This window comes from Trachypithecus francoisi, unplaced genomic scaffold, assembly GCF_009764315.1.
Source record: "Trachypithecus francoisi isolate TF-2019V2 unplaced genomic scaffold, Tfra_2.0 Lachesis_group20, whole genome shotgun sequence".
NCBI classification, from domain to species: domain Eukaryota; kingdom Metazoa; phylum Chordata; class Mammalia; order Primates; family Cercopithecidae; genus Trachypithecus; species Trachypithecus francoisi.
Window position 1 is genome coordinate 45,217,764 of NW_022681466.1, and position 22,514 is coordinate 45,240,277.

The 22,514-nt window shown below is 40.1% G+C and overlaps 2 protein-coding genes and 1 pseudogene across 12 annotated transcripts in view; all 3 read left to right on the top strand.

Moving 5' to 3' along the window:
- CDC27 (cell division cycle 27) overlaps positions 1–22,514 on the top strand; it is a 506,999-nt gene that overhangs the window by 154,845 nt on the left and 329,640 nt on the right. The window lies entirely within an intron of this gene.
- The window catches only part of NSF (N-ethylmaleimide sensitive factor, vesicle fusing ATPase), a 145,021-nt gene that overhangs the window by 88,718 nt on the left and 33,789 nt on the right, over positions 1–22,514 (top strand). For all 4 annotated transcript variants that reach the window (XM_033184116.1, XM_033184115.1, XM_033184114.1 and 1 more), the window contains exons 13-15: positions 2,275–2,370; positions 7,484–7,640; positions 10,965–11,098. In XM_033184116.1, the coding sequence (XP_033040007.1) occupies positions 2,275–2,370; positions 7,484–7,640; positions 10,965–11,098 (387 nt within the window). The remainder of the gene's footprint in view (positions 1–2,274; positions 2,371–7,483; positions 7,641–10,964; positions 11,099–22,514) is intronic.
- On the top strand, positions 14,757–15,543 carry LOC117067476 (annotated as a pseudogene).

A 22,514-nucleotide genomic window follows, 5' to 3' on the forward strand; every position in this document is an offset into this window, starting at 1 on the left:
AATCTGTCATTTCATTTGTCTCGCAGTCTCTTCCTAAAAAAAAAAAAGACTCATATTTCATAATAATTGATGGGAGGTTGATATTTATTTAACATGCTTTTGTTTCATAGTCAGCTTTTTTTGAAGATGCTTTTTTTTTTTTTTCAAAGCCATGATACCAATTTAAAAATTAGGTTGTGTTGCTTTGTGCTATTGGTAGTGAGCCCAGTCGCTTTAAAACACGTGTTGGTATCTTAATCACTCATCAGGTCCAGGCAGCTCCAAGTGCTGATAAAGGCCTTGATGCTTCTCCAGATGTCTAAATGCTAGGTCCAGGTGCAGTAAGCAGACTATTTGGAGCTGGCACGTAGATTCTGAAGCACAACGTATTAATACAAATCAGAGTTTTAGGTTCTTGGTCTCCTAGAGTAATGGTTCTTAAGCCTGGTTCAGTACCAGAATCACCTGTGGTGCTTGATAAAACTATAAAGACCCTCTATTAGACCTGTTAAATCAAAATGCTATGGGGAATGGAACTGAGTGCCTGTATATCTCTGAAGGCTCTGGAGGTTATTCTGATACGCAGCCAAGTATGACTGTGTTTTCATGTCTGTATATATTTTCTTTTTGTATGGGTTTTCACTGTTCTTACTCTCTGTATATATTTTTTCTTACTCATTCCTCATGAGTAAAATGGCTATACAGTGTCCCTTGGTACAGATGTGTTCTAATTTACATAACATCCCCTCTTGGCAGACATTATTAATATGCTTCCAGTCTTTTTTCATAACAAGTTACTTTAGTAGATATACTTGTACATGTAACTTTGTACACATTTGTGAATATATGGGATAAATTACTAGAACTGGACTTGTTCAGAGGGTATATGTATTTGTGAATTTGAGAGATGTTTTCTTTGATTCCAATTTTTAAAATTGTTTTAAAATACCCATAAAATTGACTGGGTGCAGTGGCTCATGCCTGTAATCCCAGCACTTTGAGAGGCCGAGGCGGGTGGATCTCAAGGTCAGGAGATCAAGACCATCCTAGCTAGCATGGTGAAACTCTGTCTGTAGTAAAAATACAAAAAATTAGCCAGGCATGGTGGCAGGTGCCTGTAGTCCCAGCTACTCGGGAGGCTGAGGCAGGAGAATGGTGTGAACCTGGGAGGTGGAGCTTGCAGTGAGCCGAGATCACGCCACTGCACTCCAGCGTGGACAACAGAGCGAGACTCCGTCTCAAAAAAAAAAAAAACACATAAAATTTACCGTGTAACCATTTTAAATGTACAATTCAGTGGCATTAAATACATTCTTAATGTTGTGCAACCATCACTACCTTTCGTCTCCAGACCTCTTTTCATCTTGTAAAACTGACTGAAACTCCATACCCATAAACAGTAACTCCCCATTCCTTCCTCTCCCTATCCCTGGCAACTACCATTTTACCTTCTGACTCTTGGATATCAGCTACTCCAGGAACCTCATATAAGTGGATTGTACGGTATTTGCTTATTTAACTTAGCATAATGTCCTCAAGGTTCATCAAGTTGTAGCATGTCAGAATTTTCTTTCTTTTTAAGGCTGAATAATATTCCATTGTGTGTACATAACACATTTTGTTTTTCCGTTCCTCTGTCAATGGACATATGGATTTCTTCCACACTTTAGCTATTGTGAGTAATGCTGTCATGAACAAGGCTGTACAGATATCTCTTCACGACCCTGTCTTCAGTTGTTTGGGTTATAGACCCAGAAGTGGAATTGCTGGATCATGTGATAATTCTATTTTTAATTTTATTAGGAACCACCATATTTTTGTTTCCCACGGTGACTGAACCATTTTACTTACGTTCCCGCCAGCAGTGCATAAAGGTTCTGATTTCTCCGCATCCTCACCAACACTTCTTATTTTCTGTGTTTTTGTGGTAGTAGCCTTCCTAATGAGTATGAAGTGAAATCTCTTTGTAGTTTGGATTTGCATTTCCCTAATGATTAGTGAGGTGGAACGTCTTTTCGTGTGCTTATTTAAGGCCATTTGTATATCTTTTTTGGAGAAATGTTTGTTTAAGTTCTTTGCCCATTTTTGATTTGGTTTTTTGTTGTTCAATTTTGGCAGTTATCTAGGTATTCTGGATATTAATCCCTTATATATGTGATTTGCAAATATTTCAGATTTTTTAATGTATGAAAATATGTGTTTTAATCCTCAAGAGTTAACGTTCTTAAACTGAAATTATTCTTAGCTATTCTTAAATCTTGGAAGTCCTTACATTTTGTTTTTATCTCTTCTTAGGCCAGTACTAAAGTGGAAGTGGACATGGAGAAAGCAGAAAGCCTGCAGGTGACGAGAGGAGACTTCCTTGCTTCTTTGGAGAATGATATCAAACCAGTGAGTATGCCCATTGGGTGACATATAGGCCAAGAAGTAATGATAATAACTCAGGAGAAAAATAAGTGCCATTTACCCAGTATTATGGAAGGTTATGGCATATACAGTTTCATAAAATGAGAAAATCTTAATATTGGAAATGTTCAGTATGCAAACATCTGTACAATAATCCCAGTGGCTGGTGATATTACTTACCTAAATATTTTCATGATAGGAAGCTTACCATCTTGTAAGGCAGGCCATTCAGTTTTGAGACTTTCCAATTGTTGTTTTACTTTATATTGAACTAGAGCTTTTTTTCTGATTGGTTCTTATACAACCCCAAACTACAGAAACCTAAATTCAGTCCATCTTCCATATGTCAGTCATTAGGATATTTAAAATTAACGCTCATCTCCTCCTCCTCCTCCCCTCTCTCTCTCTCTCCTTCTTCTCCTCAGCCTCCTCCAAGGCATCCCTTTTTCTTGCTCAATACATTTAGTTTCTCTGACTACTGTAGTTTCTAAGACTTAAAAAAAAGTGTCAGTTTTTTTAAAAGGCGTTCAAAATAGTCGTAGTTGAGCTTTAGAATGCAGTATAAGGTTATTAACCCATTTTCCTATAAAACAACTACTAACATTTGATTAACTTTTGTTTAGAGTCCTGTGTTAATACAAAAACAAATTGTAGAAAGTCCCAGTTCTTAAAGAGTGTGTGTTTGATTTTCTTTCTTAAATGGACCTCAGGTCCATTAAGATTAATCTTAATCTTTATGACACACTATTATTAGTCTGTATTTTCATGATGTGTAAAATAAGATATGGTACATGTAGTTTTCTGGGACTTGCTATTGATTAAATATTTTATTGCCAAGAGTCATCTATGTCAGGATTTCCCAACCTCCAGTACTGGTCCGTGACCGGTTAGGAACTGGGCCACACAGCAGGAGGTGAGCAGCAAACAAGTGAGCCTCATCTGTATTTACAGCCACTCCCCATTGTTCGCGTTACCACCTGAGCTCTACCTCCTGTCAGATCTTTGGTGACATTAGATTCTCATAGGAGTATTAACTCTATTGTGAACTGCATATCTGAGGGATCTAGATTGCACACTCCTTATGAGAATCTAATGCCTGATGATCTGTCACTGTCTCCCATCACCCCCAGATGGGACCATATAGTTGCAGGAAAACAAGCTCAGGCTCCCGCTGATTCTACATTATGGTGATTTGTATAATTATTTCATTATATATTACAATTTAATAATAGAAATAAAGTGCACAATAAATGTAGTGATGTAGTGTGCTTGGGCCGGGCACGGTGACTCATGCCTGTAATCCTAGCATTTTGGGAGGCCGAGGCAGGCAGATCATGAGGTCGGGAGTTCAAGACCAGCCTAACCAACATGGTGAAACCCTGTCTCTACTAAAAATACAAAAATTAGCTGGGCATAGTGGTGTGTGTCTGTAATCCCAACTACTCAGGAGGCTGAGGCAGGAGAATCACTTGAACCCAGGAGACAGAGGTTGCAGTGAGCCAAGATAGCACCACTGCACTCCAGCCTGGGTGGCAGAGCGAGACTCTGTCTCAAAAAAAAAAAAAAAAGATAATACACTTGAAACATCCCGAAACCACCGCCCTCCCCTGCATGGAAAAATTGTCTTCTATGAAACTGGTCCCTGATGCCACAAAGGTTGGGTACTGCTGATCTATATGATTTCTTATAACTAAACATCATTCATTTTCATGCTGAATAGCATTCCATTGTGTGACCACCACAGTTCATCTATTTTCCTGTCGATTGTGAATGTTGTCAGTTTTTTATTAAAAAAAAGATTTGTCATAAGCATTCTTGAATGAATTTCTCTTATTTAGGAATAAAATTATTGGGTTGTTGGATATATGCACGTCCAGCTTTAAAAAAAACATTTTCCAGTGGTTGAACCAATTAGCACTGCCCCCAATACTGTGAAAGATATCCGTTCTGCATCCTCTCCGACACTTGGTATTATCAGATTTATTTTTCATTTATTTATTTTTGAGATGGAGTCTCACTCTGTCGCCCAGACTGGAGTGCAGTGGTGCAATCTCAGCTCACTGCAACCTTCATCTCCCAGATTCAAGCAGTTCTCCTGCCTCAGCCTCCCAAGTAGCTGGGATTACAGGTGCCCACCACCATGCTTGGCTAATTTTTGTATTTTTAGTAGAGACGGGGTTTCGCCATGTTGGCCAGACTGGTCTTGAACTCCCGACCTCAGGTTGTCTGTCTGCCTCGGCTTTCCAAAGTACTGGGATTACAGGCGTGAGGCACTGCACCCAGCCTCAGATTTGATTTTTGCCTTTCAGTTGGGTGTAAAATGAGATCTCATTTCAGTCTTGGTTTGCATTTTAGTTATTACTTAAGAACTTAAGCATTTCTCTATATGTTAATTGACCACACTTGTGTTGTGTGAAATACTGTTCACGTCTTTTGCCTATTTTTCTGTTTGTACTGCTTATTTGACTGATACAAGTTCTTTATATACTTTTTTCTCAATTTTGTATTGCGTTAAAATACATATGAAGTTTCCCGTTGTAATCATTTTTAAATGTACAGTTCAGTGGTATTAAGCACATTCATAGTGTTGTGTAATCATCACCACCATCCATCTCCAAAACTCTTTTCTTCTTCTTCAACTGAAATTCTATAGCCATTAAACTATAATTCTTTTTTCTCTCCCCTACAACACCTGACAGCCACCATTCTACTGTCCATCTTTATGAATTTCACTAATCTTAAGTACCTCATATAAGTGGAATCATAGTATTTGTCTTTTTGTAACTGGCTCATTTAATGTAGCATAATGTCCTCAAGGTTCACCCATCTTGCAGCAAGGGTCTGGAGGATAAAACAAAAAAAATGAAGTTATGGGATATGTAAGGAAGATATACACGTTATGTATCTTGGGAGAGGCACTTTTTATGGTTCAGGTATCTTAAAGCTTCTGCTGTGAGGCTTGGAGTATATAACTGGAACAATTAAAGACAAAAGCCAGCCTATAATTTTTTTTTTTTTTTTTTAATGAGATGGAGTCTCTCTCTATCTCCCAGGCTGGAGTGCAATGGCGTGATCTCAGCTCACTGCAACCTCCGCCTCCCGGGTTCAAGAGATTCTCCTACCTCAGCCTCCCAAATAGCCAGGATTACAGGCACACACCACCACAGCCAGCTAATTTTTGTATTTTTAGTATAGATGGGGTTTCACCATGTTGGCCAGGTTGGTCTGGAACTCTTGACCTCAGGTGATCTGCCTGCCTCAGCCTCCCAAAGTGCTGGGATTACAGGCTTGAGTCACTGCGCCCAGCCGTAAAAATTTCTTAGAACAACCATTCGGCCAGTAGGAATTAGGCTCATCATTACTTTTTACACTACTGCAGAATTTGCCATATCCAGGCCAAAGAATGAGGACCTTCCTCTGTATTCAGGAATCAAAGGACCAGTATATGCAAGGAGACTACCTAAAAAGTGGTCTGAAAAATCATTTTGTGGCAAAGTAATAGAGATATGAGATCACTGGATACTGTTTCAGAGACAGTGTTACAAAAACAGCTTTGTGTGAGGTGCATGTTCTAAAGAACTTAAAACTCTTCCATACATCAGGTAATCAAAAGTTGACTTTTTGAGGGATGTGATGGTATTTAAAAAGTTAAAATTCTTGGCTGGGCGCGGTGGCTCAAGCCTGTAATCCCAGCACTTTGGGAGGCCGAGGCGGGAGGATCAAGAGGTCAGGAGATCGAGACCATCTTGGCTAACACGGTGAAACCCCGTCTCTACTAAAAATACAAAAAATTAGCCGGGCGTGGTGGCGGCGCCTGTGGTCCCAGCTACTCGGAGGCTGAGGCGGGAGAATGGCGGGAACCCGGGAGGCGGAGCTTGCAGTGAGCTGAGATCCGGCCACTGCACTCCAGCCTGGGTGACAGAGCGAGACTCCGCCTCAAAAAAAAAAAAAAAAGTTAAAATTCTCAAGATACATGATCTTTACATGTACGTGATCTTTATATATGGTAGGTTATGTTTTCCTATTCTGATAACCTCATGAAAATCCAATTCAATTGTAAATACTAAAGTTATTGACTACTTTTGGCAGCTGTTTTGATGGGAGGTATAACCTTTGAGATTAAAAGTTGAAAATGAAGAAGGGTGCAATTTAAGCTCCAATATGTAGTGAACACAAATAGAATTATTTTCTGTATTAATTGCTTTTATATCCTTTTCATTACAGCTGCTCATTTCTATCTCATCCTAAATCTTGTATTTACACATATAAACTTAACGTTGGTGCCATTTAACTATGTCCCCTGCCACAAAGTTGATGTGAACATGATCTTCTCATTACCATTTCGTATTCTCATGTTAATCCATAGCACCTGCAGTCAGTGTTAAGGTAGTATATTTGTCAACTGCGCTGTTTCTAATTTCTAAGTCCATAATCTCATTTTTCCTTTGTTCTTAACAGAACAGCCTCAAACTGCATACTGTTGATAAAAATAAGCACATTGGAACATAGTCTTTTTTGTTTTTTTTTGAGACGGAGTCTCGCTCCGTCGCCCAGGCTGGAGTGCAGTGGCCCGATCTCAGCTCACTGCAAGCTCCGCCTCCCGGGTTTACGCCATTCTCCTACCTCAGCCTCCCAAGTAGCTGGGACTACAGGCGCCCGCCACCTCACCCGGCTAGTGTTTTGTATTTTTTAGTAGAGACGGGGTTTCACCGTGTTAGCCAGGATGGTCTCGATCTTCTGACCTCGTGATCCGCCCGTCTCGGCCTCCCAAAGTGCTGGGATTACAGGCTTGAGCCACCGCGCCCGGCCGGAACATACTCTTTCTCTCAGGAATTATGAGGGTTTGAGCTCTTATAGATTCTGAGCCGAGAATCGATTGTTTTTATTCCATGAGGTCACTCAAAGCAGCCTTTTTTTTTCCTATTGGGAAAAAAGTTAAATGATAAATTATGCAAGTTGTTTTGCTTTTTATATTAATATGGGATAGTGATCAATACCTTTAGCATGTACGAATTATAACTCATCTTTTATACTGTTAAATATTTTAGTTTTTAACACTAATGCTCAAAATGCTTTAAACTGTCCTTTTTCTTAATAGGCATTTGGCACAAACCAAGAGGATTATGCAAGTTACATTATGAACGGTATCATCAAATGGGGTGACCCAGTTACTCGAGTTCTAGATGATGGGGAGCTGCTAGTGCAGCAGACTAAGAACAGTGACCGCACACCATTGGTCAGCGTGCTTCTGGAAGGTGAGGACGAATGAGGAGATGGCATTAAAAGTTAAAGGAAAAACAGCATTTTTTAAAAGCCCTTAAGCACATTCTAGAAAAGTGAATTCTTTCCCATTTTTAACCTTATTCTTGATCTGAAAATAGTAATCCAGTCTGTGTACCAATATTGTGTACAAATTAAAATTCTCTTGGGGTAGAATGTTACTGAGGAATGATAGTAACTAGTTTTCTTGTAGGATTATATCTGTATTTCTGTGGCACTTAATACACTGAATGATGCCACATAGCTTCAATTCAATTAAATAAATATTTACTGAGTACTTGTATTTTAGTCATTGAACTAGTTGCTGGGGATACAAAGACATTCAAGTATTCATTCAGTCTGGTCATGAACAAAGGCAGTGTACAGAAATTCCTGACTACAGTGTATATGTGTAAAGTTGTGTGAATACAAGTCGTTTTGCATAGGGGTGGTCGGGAAAACTAGAGATGATATTTAATCTAGGCCTTGAAAGACCAGTTAGGATTTTACTGAGTAGACAGACAAAAGGGGAAGAACATTCCATTCACAAATAATTAATTTACAATTATAATTAGTATGACAGCAGAAAAGTTCAGTGAGGCCCCATGACAAGGGAACCTAACTACCTTTAAAGGTGGCCGGGCACGGTGGCTCAAGCCTGTAATCCCAGCACTTTGGGAGGCCGAGACGGGCGGATCACGAGGTCAGGAGATCGAGACCATCCTGGCTAACACGGTGAAACCCCGTCTCTACTAAAAAAATACAAAAAACTAGCCGGGCGAGGTGGCGGGCGCCTGTAGTCCCAGCTACTCGGGAGGCTGAGGCAGGAGAATGGCGTAAACCCGGGAGACCGAGCTTGCAGTGAGCTGAGATCCGGCCACTGCACTCCAGCCTGGGCGACAGAGCGAGACTCCGCCTCAAAAAAAAGGTCTGGGGGGTGAGAGCTCCCTGAGAGAAACATATTAAGCCATAACTTGACCAATGAGGAGACTCTGGCCAGGCAAAGTCACTGGGGAAGATGTTTGAAGCAGAGCATGTAAGTCCTGGGCAGGAAGGAGCTTGAAACAGAAAGGGAGATTGTCCTGACATGAGACTGTAGAAGCAGACAGAATCCAGTTCATATAAAGCTTTGTAGGCCATGTTAAAGATTTAGACTATCTTAAGGGCAATGGAAAGCCATTTGTAGGATTTTAAGCAGTGAAGCCACATCATCATGACTGCTTTATGATGGAGAATGGATTGGAGGGGCAAAAAGATACAGGAGAGACTAATGGTTAGAAGCAGTTGGATTAGTCTTAATGAGAGTCGATTGTGGTTTGAAGTATGTGGAGTAGTGTAGGTGGAGATAAGTAGACTAATTAGAAATATTTAGGAGATAGAATTAAAATGACCTCATTATTATTGTCAATCATAATTAAGCTAACATTTTTTGAGCCCTTGCTATTTGCCAGTCATTCTACTAGCACTGTGCACATACTATTTATTTAAACCCCACTTAAGTCCTCCAAGGGTCGATGCTGCTGTTGTCTCTATTTTGTAGGTGGGGAAGCTGAAACTTAGAAATATTTGTTAGATTGGATGTGGGCAGAGGCATCAAACATGACCCCCTGGGTTCTGGCATACACAGCCCGGTAAATGGTGCTGTTTACTAAGATTGGGAACACTAATGGAAAGCAGATTTCTGGAAGAAAGTTGATGGGTTCAGTTTTGAACATGTTAAATTCAAGGGTCATATAGGAGAAGTAAATCGGAAATGTTGATCTGCCTGTTGGATATGTGGGTCTGGCTGGCAGTAGACTCATGAGTTGTCAGTATATAAGACTGTGGTCGAAGCCATGGGAGTGGATGAAATCACTTACGGTGAGGGTATGGGTTGAGATGAAAAGGAGGACTAGAACTTGTCTCTGAGGCATGTTAACACTTAAGGACTAAACAGAGCAGAAAAATTGACAAAAGAGACTGAGCAAGAGTAACCAGAGAGGAAAGAGGGGAAAGAGAGAATGTGTATTACAGAAGCCAAGAAAAGAAACATATTTTAAGAAAGAGAGAAATTATGAATTGTTTCAAATGCTCCTAAGAGGCTGAAAAAGATACCAAAGTGTTTGTTGGGTTTGATGACATGGAGATCATTTGTGACCTTGATGGGAGCCTGTTCAGTGTAATGGGGCTGGGAGCCATAAGATTTAGTGAGGATGGGGCCGGGCGCGGTGGCTCAAGCCTGTAATCCCAGCACTTTGGGAGGCCAAGACGGGCGGATCACGAGGTCAGGAGATCGAGACCATCCTGGCTAACACGGTGAAACCCCGTCTCTACTAAAAAATACAAAAAAATTAGCCGGGCGAGGTGGCGGGCGCCTGTAGTCCCAGCTACTGGGGAGGCTGAGGCAGGAGAATGGCGTGAACCCAGGAGGCGGAGCTTGCAGTGAGCTGAGATCCGGCCACTGCACTCCAGCCTGGGTGGCAGAGCGAGACTCCGTCTCAAAAAAAAAGATTTAGTGAGGATGGGTGGGAGGTGAGGAACAAAAGCAGCCAGTGTAAATAATTACATAGGCAAGTTCCATTTTGAAGGGAGAAGAAGGTGTATTGTTGAGGGGTATGATACCCAGAAAGTTTTTTGTTGTTATTTAATAAACTGTCAGATAGACTAGAACATGCTAAAACACTTTTGGAAAGGCCTCAGGGAAGAGGAAGAAGTTGAATATATGGGAGAAAGGAACAATCAGTAATGTCAGGTTCCTGAGAAGATGGGAAGGAAGATTTGATTGGTTTATGGTTGAATGAGGGACACAGCTTCCAAAACAGGGAAGGGAAGGCAGGGATGTCTAAATGTAGGTAAGTTTGTAGATTTGCTTGCCTTTATGAGAAGGCCTGAGTCTTTAGAATTCTAGCTTTTTACATCACATTTGCTTCTAATAAGGCAGTTTTCCCCTGCCCCCAATATCAGCTCCTAAGAAGATTGTATTTTTTTGTTAGACAAATGATTTGATAGAACTAATAACGTAAGTACTGATATGCATTTGAATGCATTCTCTTAAGAAGCAAAACCCTTATACTCTGTATATTTTGCCAAAAGTTTGAAAGATTAAGGGTATGTGAGAATGTCAGGAGGCATGTATTTCACCATACTTTTGAGAAATGCTAATTAGTTCGTTTAGTTGCTAATAAATAAGAGAAAACATGTCTGCTGTGAAATTGTGTCAGGAAATGTTAATGAGCAACTAGTCAAGACCTCAGTATGTTCTGGATAAAAGTTTAAACTTGTTTTATTTCCCTTTGCTTGGGTTGGCTTTTTTCCCCTGACTTGCTCATGTCTTTATGCAGGCCCTCCTCACAGTGGGAAGACTGCTTTAGCTGCAAAAATTGCAGAGGAATCCAACTTCCCGTTCATCAAGATCTGTTCTCCTGATAAAATGATTGGCTTTTCTGAAACAGCCAAATGTCAGGCCATGAAGAAGGTATCAAGATTTTACTTTCATTTTAATTTCCTATCTCTTAAATGTGTGTGTGTGTGCACATATATATGCCTTTGTACATGTAGACATATAAACCCATAGCAACTGTGTTCTCAATTAGAACCAAATTATCAGAATTTGGGGGGAAACAGTGACTGTTTTAGATTTTTTAACTTTGTAATGTATTTTATTGAGTACCTTTACCTTCTAAATTATGCTTGGTTTAATACATATTAAGTTTCATTTCCTAGTTTTGTATCAATTTGATTAAAAGAGTCATAGTTGAAAATGTTTGAATAAAGTGGGACAAATTCATTTAGGATTTTTTAAAGTTCTTTCATTATGGTACAAAGTTGAACTGTTTGGGGTCAATTAAGTTGAGGAAGACAGAGATGTATCAATGGGAAAATAGTCCCAGGAATCCCTACAAAAGGATAGTTTTATATTAGGCAATAATCAAAATCTGCTTGGTAACTTAATACAGTTCTCATCCATCTTCCTTTCTCCAAGTGCCACTCGTCACCTTCTTAATTAACATGGCCACTTTATACCATCAGTGAAGTTAGAACAGCATAGAATAGAATCCTAGAGCTGAAAAGACTGTAAGACCATCTGGTCCATCTCTCTCACATTCAAGCAAGTGCCATGCAACAACAACAAAAATCAATGATGAAGACTCTAAATGGCTGTTCCATCTTACTTGTTAGATCATGTTTCCATTGCTATTCTAATTTTGCATACTGCCAGTCAAGAAATTATTATATCTGTCTGAAGTATTTCTTTTATTTAAATTCTTTTTTTCATGCTTGACCTTTTATAGATATGAACTGACTGTGTAAGTCCAAGAAATGCAGGAAAATCAGAATGAGGTGAAAGAATCTTGAGAATTGAAGTGCTACCTAGTAAAGACAGTTCAGAGTTTTCTTTTAAGTTGCTCTTAGGTATTCGCTCTATAAGGATATAGTGTAGAATTCTTCGGTGTTTCTTTGGGAAAGAGATTGAGGAGGAGAAATAGATTTAAAAGGAAGATGACTCCCAAAAAATGTAAGCTTGAAAAGCTAGTCTCTTGTTTGTGCAGGTGGCAGAAAATTGCACAGGGTACTTCAGATGGATGGAGGAAGCAGAACTTGTAGCAGGATTCCAGGCATAAACATTGAAGAGTCCAGACAAATACATAAAAATCTTTTTTTTGTTTTTTTTTTTTTGAGACGGAGTCTCGCTCTGTCGCCCAGGCTGGAGTCCAGTGGCCGGATCTCAGCTCACTGCAAGCTCCGCCTCCCGGGTTTACGCCATTCTCCTGCCTCAGCCTCCCGAGTAGCTGGGACTACAGGCACCCACCACCTCGCCCGGCTAGTTTTTTGTATTTTTTAGTAGAGACGGGGTTTCACCGTGTTAGCCAGGATGGTCTCGATCTCCTGACCTCGTGATCCGCCCGTCTCGGCCTCCCAAAGTGCTGGGATTACAGGCTTGAGCCACCGCGCCCGGCCATAAAAATCTTTGAGTGTGAAAGAGAAATATTGCCAGACTCAAAAAGAACTTGTAATGTCATATTCTGTCTCTGAGGTGAAACCAGTAGTATCTGTCCTTCCCAGGAAAATCTGAATAGAATAATGGGGACCAGTAATTTCCCTAGAGTAGGTAGGGCTGTTTTTCTTTGTTTTTTTTGTTTTCCCTCTGATGGGAACCCTTAACCCACTTCTTCTGGTAAAAATTTAAATAGCAGCCCTTGAAATCTGTAGCTGTTGAATGTCCCATTTATTTATTGAATAGCTAATTCTATTTGCATTTTCCTAAATCATCTATTCCTGTGCTTTTTCAAAAGTAGTAGTCAGCTTTGCAGATGGTAAATTACTCCATTGCTTTCCACCAGCTGCCAGCTTCTACCTCAGATGTACTCTGAGATGTGGGTGGATGGTCCTAGTTTTTCTATAAAGTTTTTAAAAAGTACTTTAGGCTTCTGCAGATCAAAGCTACTTTGTAAGTGTGAGATATTATCATTTTTATTATTTTAATCTCTTGCAAATTGACTTGAAGGGGGAAGGTAATATGTGCTGATTTTAGAGGCTTAAATGGTTAAATTAATGGCTTAATAACTTATGATTTAATCTTCAAATTGTTGAAGCCTTTCAAGGTAGAGTTTTAGATGAGTGGAAGGCAAGGGAGTATAAAAATAAGTGTCCATACAAGCTTATTCAAAATTATTTTAATTCGTGATTCACTGCCCGGATCATCCATGCACTCTTAAACTTATAAAAACGATTTCTGCTTCAGCAGTATAATAAATTTATATTAGAATTTTTGGTTTTCCTTGGGGGAAAAATACTATTCTTTGTAATTAAAGTTCAGAAAAGAGAAAAGAATGAAGCATAGGTGTCTTGGAAATGTATTAGGAATATTACAAAATCTTTCCCTACAAATAGTTTTCACATGGTTACCTAATGATAGGTTGACAAAAGCCTGAGGGCTTAAACCAGTCTAAAGATGCTAAGTCTTCCAGGTTGTTTTTGAAAATGAAATGTAAATGTCATTCTTTAGTATAAGTTCTAGTCTGCCTCCCACTACTGTTCTTGCCCCTCCATTTTTAGTGTGAGGATGGGAAGAAGATGTTTTATTTTTTTTTCAGAGCACAAATAATTTATAAAGATTTATATTTCTGGAGAAAACCTTTCTTTTGTTGTAAGTGCAGAAAATAAGGTAGCTTTTTCTAATTACAGAAATACTTTGGAAAATACAAGAAAGAACAGAAAAAAATAAAACTAAATTCATGTTTGTCCTTCAATTCTCTTTACCACTCAGACACGCATATACACATGAACACATTTACCCCTCCCTTATATATTGGGGATTACATTGAAACATACTGGTGTAAACTTGCTTTTTTCACTTAAAATATTATGAACTTTTTTCAGTGTAACTAAAGCTTATCTGAGTATTATTTTAAATTAATAGCTGTCTAATATCTGAACAGTCCCTTTTTTGTTGGACGATTAGGTTGTTTCCAGGTTTTTTTCATACTTGTAAATAATATGTGTGTCAAAGAGTTATCTATACTCCCAAGGTCATTGCAGCAGTATTCACAGTAGTGGAATGGAATCAACCAGAATGTCCCTCAGTGGATGAATGGATAAAGAAAATGTGGTACATATACACTGTGGACTATAACACAGCCATTTAAAAAGAATGAAATCCTTGTCATTTGCAACAACATGGATGAAGGAGCTGGAAGACATTATGTTAAGTGAAAGAAGCCAGGCACAAAAAGTCAAATATCACATGTCCTCATTCATATATGGGAACTAAACAATTGAACTCACGGAGGTAGAGTTAGAATGATGGTTATCAGAGGCTGGGAAGGGTAGTGGAGATGGGAGAATAAGGAGGAGACAGTCAATGGGTATAAAAATACCATTAAATAGAAGTAATGAGATCTAGTGTTCAACAGCACAATAAATTAACTATACTTAAAAATCATGGGCCAGGCGTGGTGGTTCACGCCTGTAATCCCAGCATTTTGGGAGGCTGAGGTGGGAGGATCACGAGGTCAGGAGTTCGAAACCAGCCTGACCAGCATGGTGAAACCCTGTCTCTACTAGAAATACAAAAATTAGCCAGGTGTGGTGGCACACGCCTGTAATCCCAGCTACTCAGGAGGCTGAGGCAGGAGAATTGCTTGAACCCGGGAGGGGGAGGTTGCAGTGAGCCGAGATCACACCCCTGCACTCCAGCCTGGGCGACAGAGCGAGACTCTGTCTAAAAAATAAAATTATGTATAGTTCAGGGAGAGGGTGTGGTGGCGGTGGCGATGGCAGGGAAAGAGTTGGAGCAGTGCCAGTGGCAGGCAAACAAGGTGACGGAAATCATGCTTAACAATTTCAACAAGATCCTGGAGCATGATGGGAAACTGGCCGAACTGGAACAGTGTTCAGACCAACTCCTGGATATGTGCTCAGCCTTCAGCAAGACAACAAAGACCCCGGTCCACACGAAGTGCTGGGAGAACATCCGTTGCTAGATCTACTTGGGGCTAGTGGTGGGTGGTGGCCTGTTGATCATCCTGATTGAGTGGCTGGCCATCTTCTTCCCTCGGAGCAGTGACACCAGTAATGCCCCATGGACCAGGATGCAGGTACCACCTCAGGGCCTGGGGACTGACTCAGCTGGTTGTGAGGGAGAAGGTGGCTGCTCTGGCCAGTTCTGATCTCCAGAGAACGTTGGTGTTTGCTCTACCCTGACCCACCCCAATGAGTGCCAAAAGGCAGCCCCAATGTGTGCACCCGTGCATTTCCTGTCACGTCACAGACTGGCCTTCGAGGGCACCCTGCTGTACTGGCCATGCGGGGCCAGCCCCGCCTGAAGCTCAGTAAAAGCTGTTGTTTGATTAAAAAAAAAAAAATTGTGTATAGTTCAAAATAACTACAAGAGTGGAAATTGAATATTCCTAACAAAAATAAATGATACATGCTTAATGAGTTTCACAACTACCCTTATTTGATCATTACATGTTTTATACTTGTATCAAAATAGTGCATGTACTCCATAAATAGGTGTAGCTATTATGTAGCCATAATAACTAAAGCTTAAAAATTTATATAAAAACAGTATTCCATAGGACTACCAAACTAGGGAAATTACTGCCCCCATTTATTAGATTTTTCTTCACTAGAGTAGCATAACATGACCGAGATTTTGGGCTTGCTCAGCTCTCCACACTGACCAGCCGAATGACCTCGGATACGTCATTTAACCTATAAGCCACTGTTTTTTCATCTGTCAAATGAAGACAATAGCTGCATTATAGGGTTATTATGAGAATTTGATGGTAATTTCTGTAAAGTATCACACAGTGCCTGGGATATAATATGAAATCAATGAAGTGTACTGGTTATTTTTACTTATTCTTATAAATACGTTTTTTATTATTTCCTTACGACAAATTCTCAGAAGTGTGATTGCTAAGGTAAAAATATTAGTATTGTAAAGATATTTGATACATAGTGCTATCAAAACTCTTAGGTAAAAAATACTCTTGATTTTATAAGCCTATCCCTTCAGAAATTTGTGCTAGTTTACACTTGTAGCCTCGTCATATAAGATATGAGTTTCTTGGAATTCTCACCCGTACTTGATATTATTAAAATATTTTTGCCAGTTTGATAGGCAGAAGGTTAGCATTTAATTATTTCTTTAGCTACATTTCAATGACTAAATGTTCACATTTAAAGATTTTTCAAAATGTTTTGCAATGACAATAGTCTGTGAAACTCAGAAATATGTAACACATTAATTTTTATTAAAGACTTGTGATCTGAATTAACTAATTCACAGAGCATCTTTACATACCATTTGATTACTTAAACCAACAGGTAAGAGTTTTTGTTAGTAGAGAGGGCTGTTAGACTTGCTTTAATGAGTACATGAGATTTGATTATAATTACACTATTGCCTCTTTTTCACAAATGGATGGTGCTAAAATACATGAAAGTAGTTTATTCTCAATTAATTTAAAATTCACCTTGTACTTCTCTTAATTTGCTTATTAGTGAATCCTTTCTCCATGGATAAACTCCTCAACACTGCTGAAGTATGTATGAGGTATTGTCCTCACATTCTGGGGGGTATACCATATGTTCCATTAGGATATTGGAAGTATTCCCAGACCTTCCCCTTCTCCCCTATTTTATGTTTGCTTCCCAAACTTCATTCTGTTTTAAAATTTTAATACCTTTATCCATTTTTGCATCAATACTTTTTTAAAAATCTATTTTACTAGTTCTGTTCGTGCCTTTAAATTAACAAAAGAAGAAAGCAGAATTTGATTTTAGCTAATTACCTAATCTTGATGCTTTCTGAGTATACAATCAGTAGAGATGAAATAGAACAATCAGATAGAACTAAATTGTTTGAACAAAACTAAGTAAAACTACCAGTGATTTATAAAACTGTACCCATTAATAACATGATATAGTCTTACTTTCAAAGGATTGAAAATTAATGGAAGAAATTTTCCTTTCCACTAGCTTTGCAAGAAAGAAATAATCTTCTTTGAATATCCTCCTGTAAATCCCACTGCAAATTGTAGTCTGCACAGAACAGAATCATGATGCCTAATCCTCCTCTTTTCATGGTTTAGTCTATACAAAGAGTAGAGCTGGAAATGGGATCTTTTGACAGCAGTTACTAAGCAACAGAATTTGGGTGTTTTTGGTTAACATCCTAATATATAATGTAGCTGATTTGTTGAAGTTTGTGCATTCATTAACTGAGAGAAGTGGGCACTCCGGAAGTGACTACAGGTCCCTGTATGGCGGGGGGGTGGGTATTTGTTGTTGTTCTGTTCAATACACTGTGTCTTTTGGCACTTGTATCTCTTTGGCATAGAAAGGAGGCTGGTGCAGAACTTTCAGACCTTGTGACTTTTTATATTATTAAGCATACCCTTCTCTGTGGCTCACAATATGTGAAAATGTAAGATTTTTTTCCTGAAAAGCAGGGAGAACAAATAAAGGATTTTAAGGTTATTCCAGGAAGCTTTAGAGCTTTGCCAAAAGTTTAGGTCCACTTCCTTGAGGCAGTTTCATTAGCAGACAGCTAATGTTTGCTTGGTCTACTCCCAAGTTATTTTTAGAAACTAGAGATTATTACTGATAGGGCCCATTTGAATTTGCTCATTTACGTTTTTATATGCTCCCAAATATGATTAGAGTATGCTTTTAACTAATCACTGACAGATTTACTGCATTAGAGATTTTCTAAGCCATCAGATTCCTACAGTCATCAGATTTCCACTAACTAGTTACTTCACGCCAAGCTCTTCAGAATTGAGATGAACTCTTTTAGCCCCCAGAAGAACCAGAATGTTTGGCTTTGCTTACCTAAGAGCACTAAGGAGGTCCCAGAGGATGGAGAGCTGAATCTCCTGAGAGCATGCTTGTCGTGGCTTGTGATCCGGAAAGGCTGGGATTAATGGAACGAATGCTGGCGTGCTCCCATTTGCACTTGTGTAGACTCTGGAGCCCATAGCTGCTGCCCCTCTCCCACACACAGGTGGCTCCCCACTTGTCTGAAGATCCCAGGAGTGGGCTCTGGGTCTTAAGAGCTTGCCATGTCCTTGAGCACCATATTCAGACCTGCCCCTAATCCCTGTGTGGCAGAGCCCTGCTTCTTCTGTCCCTCAGTCTCACGGAGTGCATGTGGCATACTCTTGCCGTAAGCCCAGGCTCCCCACACTCTGGGTTGTCTCCCATGCCCTTCCAGCCTGTGTCATACCTCCACCTTTGCATGCAGGAGAGGTGACAGTTTAATATGACGATCTCATTACGTGCACAGGTGGACATAATGGGCTTCGTGTTTTCTAGAGCTGCTCTTCTTCCTTTAGAATAGACCTCTCGTTATTTCATGAGACCCAGGCTGACTGATGCCACTCTTTCCCACATTGTTTCCTCCTTCAGTTCTTCCTGTTTTTGTTGTTTTTTTTTTTTTTTTTAATTTAACCTTCTCTTTCAGACTTCCCACCTAACTCTAAGACCCTATATATACGTTGATAATTTTATCTGTTCTACAGGAAACTTCCTAGTAAAACTAGGCCGACTACACATTCTTAAGACTAATTTTCGGGCGGAATCTATAAGATACGGTCCTTACCTTCTTACCTCCACCCTCAGCCCTCCTGGCATCTTCTGTGTTGGGGCATCTTTGGATCTAGAGCAGGCACTGTGTTACCTGCTGTGTGCTATAACTCACGGTGAGTTTGCCACTTCAGTTGTACTAGTCTGACTAGGGCAGTTTGTACAATTGTACTTTTCTTGCATCTTTCTTTCCAGTACCTCTCTTCCTTTTGGGGTTATCTACATAAAGTTGTGGTGCAGCTTCCCGGCTCAGTATGTAAATATCTCACTTGGATTTTACTGTGGCAGCTAACCTCATGTACTTGCCAACCAACTCTGAGTATCTTCTTAGAATTCTGCTGGGGCCTGAGCCAGAAAGGGTGAAAGGGACTAAGGGACTGAGGAGACTAGGCAGAAATCGTGGATCCTGGGAAGAGTTAGGAGCACAGGTTACACTAGTGACTAGATAAGGAAGAAAATGTACGTGTGAGAAGAGAAAGGGGTATGTGTGTGTGTATTTAAATTAGAGCAGAGTAGCTACCCGGAGGAGTTTCAGTTGACTGGTTACCTGAAACTAGTCAAGTTACAACTGGAATTGCACGGCCTTCGTCATGGTCAGTGTGTTAATAGAGCTTGCTGTGAGTGCACCTCTCCCTCTGATAGTAATTAGTACAGAGACCAACTGCAAAAAACAAAAACAAACGTCACTACTTGATATTGACTGACTACTGTAAGTATTTTTCCTCTCAAATGTTATGTGTAGGCCATGCAGTAAACTGTGAAGTGATTTGAAATGCTTTGTGAATTACAATATCTGAGATAAGTTGGTGAGACTACATATTATGTAGCAAGTCATCATCAGTTTAGACCTAAGCAATGTCCTAAGTAAGGTCCTTGCAGCCATATAAGCTGTATCTTGTTTTGAGAAGGAAAAACATAGAACTACTACAACCAGCCAGGCTGTGGTGTCCCAGGTCCCTGTGACTCTTAATTCATGATCTCACAGCCTGGTGGTCAGTTATATGCTTACATCAGAGCTTTTAGTAGAATTCTGAAATATGTTTTGAAAAGCAAAGCAGGCCGGGCACGGTGGCTCAAGCCTGTAATCCCAGCACTTTGGGAGGCCGAGACGGGCGGATCACGAGGTCAGGAGATCGAGACCATCCTGGCTAACACGATGAAACCCTGTCTCTACTAAAAATACAAAAAACTAGCCGGGCGAGGTGGCGGGCGCCTGTAGTCCCAGCTACTCCGGAGGCTGAGGCAGGAGAATGGCGTAAACCCGGGAAGCGGAGCTTGCAGTGAGCTGAGATCCGGCCACTGCACTCCAGCCCGGGCGACAGAGCAAGACTCCGTCTCAAAAAAAAAAAAAAAAGAAAAGAAAAGAAAAGCATTATTTTCAGTGATTCCTTAAAATTACCTGAGTTTATTTTATTTATTTATTTTTTTTTTTGAGACGGAGTCTGCTCTGTCGCCCAGGCTGGAGTGCAGTGGCCAGATCTCAGCTCACTGCAAGCTCCGCCTCCCGGGTTTACGCCATTCTCCTGCCTCAGCCTCCCTAGTAGCTAGGACTACAGGCGCCCGCCACCTCGCCCGGCTAGCTTTTTGTATTTTTTTTAGTAGAGACGGGGTTTCACCGTGTTAGCCAGGATGGTCTCGATCTCCTGACCTCGTGATCCGCCCGTCTTGGCCTCCCAAAGTGCTGGGATTACAGGCTTGAGCCACCGCGCCCGGCCAAAAATTAGCTGAGTTTATAAGATACCACATTGACTGCCCTGTTGGTTCCATCTTCAAAAAAAATAGCAAAGAACTGCTGTAGAACTGCTTCTGAGCTTTTCAGTTGTCTTGAGTGTACCAACTCAAAACCAAAAGGAGCCATCATTATGTATCAAGAGACAGAAATAAATACCCTATTCTCATTTTCTCTTTTTCTGTGTTTGGGGAGGAGGAGATAAAAGGCCCTTCTCTTCTTGCTCTTTAAATGTACTCATGATCCATTCTCAAACCAGCTTCACCTCTGTGTTTTATTTCAGTTGCCAAATCAGGAAGGATCCTTGACTACAGTTTTCTCTTTCATCACCACACCCATTCATTCACCAAGTTCTTTCAGTTCCTCCTCCTAAACATCTCTAGATTCTATTCACTTACCAGCACACCCACTCCCTGGCCACCATCATTTCTCACCTGGAATTCCACAGTCTCAATTAACTTTTATTCCCCTCCAATGCTTTTCTATACAATCAAGAAAATATTTCTAAAACATAAGCCTGACATGTCAGTCCATTGCTTATAACCCTTTAGTGGCTTTTTATTGCCTTTACAATAAAATTTTAACTCATGAAATTTGTAAGACTCTTTACATCCAAGGTCCTTCATCACCTCTTCTAATTCATCTCACCTACCATTCCACTGACATTGACAACAGCACCACTTTATTTTAATTCTTATTGACCGTTCCTGCAGTGTTCCTGAATGTTCACATCTCTGTGTCTCCTAATTTTCAGTATATTCTCCTTAGAACACTTTCTTCCACCCTTTCCACTGGTTAACGGTTGTTCATGCTTCAAGTCTCAGGTTAAGTGTTACTTCCTAAATTTAGGAGACTGTCCTGTCTCCCTAGGTCCATTTAAGAGTCAAGATAGGCTGAGTTATGCTGCATTAAAGAACAACCCGAAAATCTCAGTGGCTTAACACAACAAAGTTTATTTTTTATTCACCTACTATATCTCCATCATGGCTGAGACAGTGAGTTCTGTTTATTATATTTTCTCAGAGACTCAAACTAATAGTTAATGGAGACCCCATCTTACATGTGATTCCATGATAGGCAAGGCGGGAAAAGGAATATGGTGAATCATGCAGTGACTCCTAAGGCTTCTTTCAGAAAGGGGTATATTTCCCTCGTATTTCATTAAGTAAAGCAAGCCCCATAGTTATGCCTAACTTCCAAGGCACTGGGGAAATACTGCCTACCCTGTGCCCCCATATCATCTTGTGTTCCCCCTAGCCTAATAATGTCATGCTTTATTATAATTACATGTGCCTTGCTTCCCCAACTCTAACTTCTGTGAAAGTAGGATCATTGTTGTCTTATTTATTATCCTCTGCAGTGCCTTCGTTAATGCCTGATACATAGTAAGAATTCAAAAATATTGATTGAGTGAGTGAATGAATAAGGCAGCACTCCAAGACTCAGTCCTTAGGCCTTTTTTCTTCTTCTACCATTTCTCCTTGAAGATCGCTTCCGTTGTCATGGTTTCAGCAGTCCTGAGAGTGATTTCCATTCCCTGACTTCAATCAGATATCTCCAACTTCTCACTCAATATTTCTACTTGAATTTAAATGCGTAAATTTATTCTTTTAGTAAATACCTCTTAATTATTCTCTAATAAGGCATTATATTAAATGATATGAGGATACAGAGGTAATTAAGACAGTGCCTGCCATCTGAGGGCTTGCAATCTAGTATAATACAAGAACAGTACAATGAATCAATAATATATACACGTAATATACAAAATCCTGTGCCAAAGGAGAAGACAAGTGATTTATGGCAAGATTGAATTGAAACTTGTATTGTTTCAACCGTTGAACCTATAGAGCAGACATCATTACTGAATTCTGTTCTGTGCTGGGCACTAGACGTAACACGAACAGAGTAAAGCTTTTATCCACCTCACCGTCCAGTGGGGAGACAGATAGCTTAAGATGAAAGGATAGATGGAGTTTAGACAGAGTGTAGGAGGGTGATTAGGGGGTAAAGGGATGGTGCATAGGAAAGCATTGTCACCAGAGGGGTTGACCTGATTAAATAT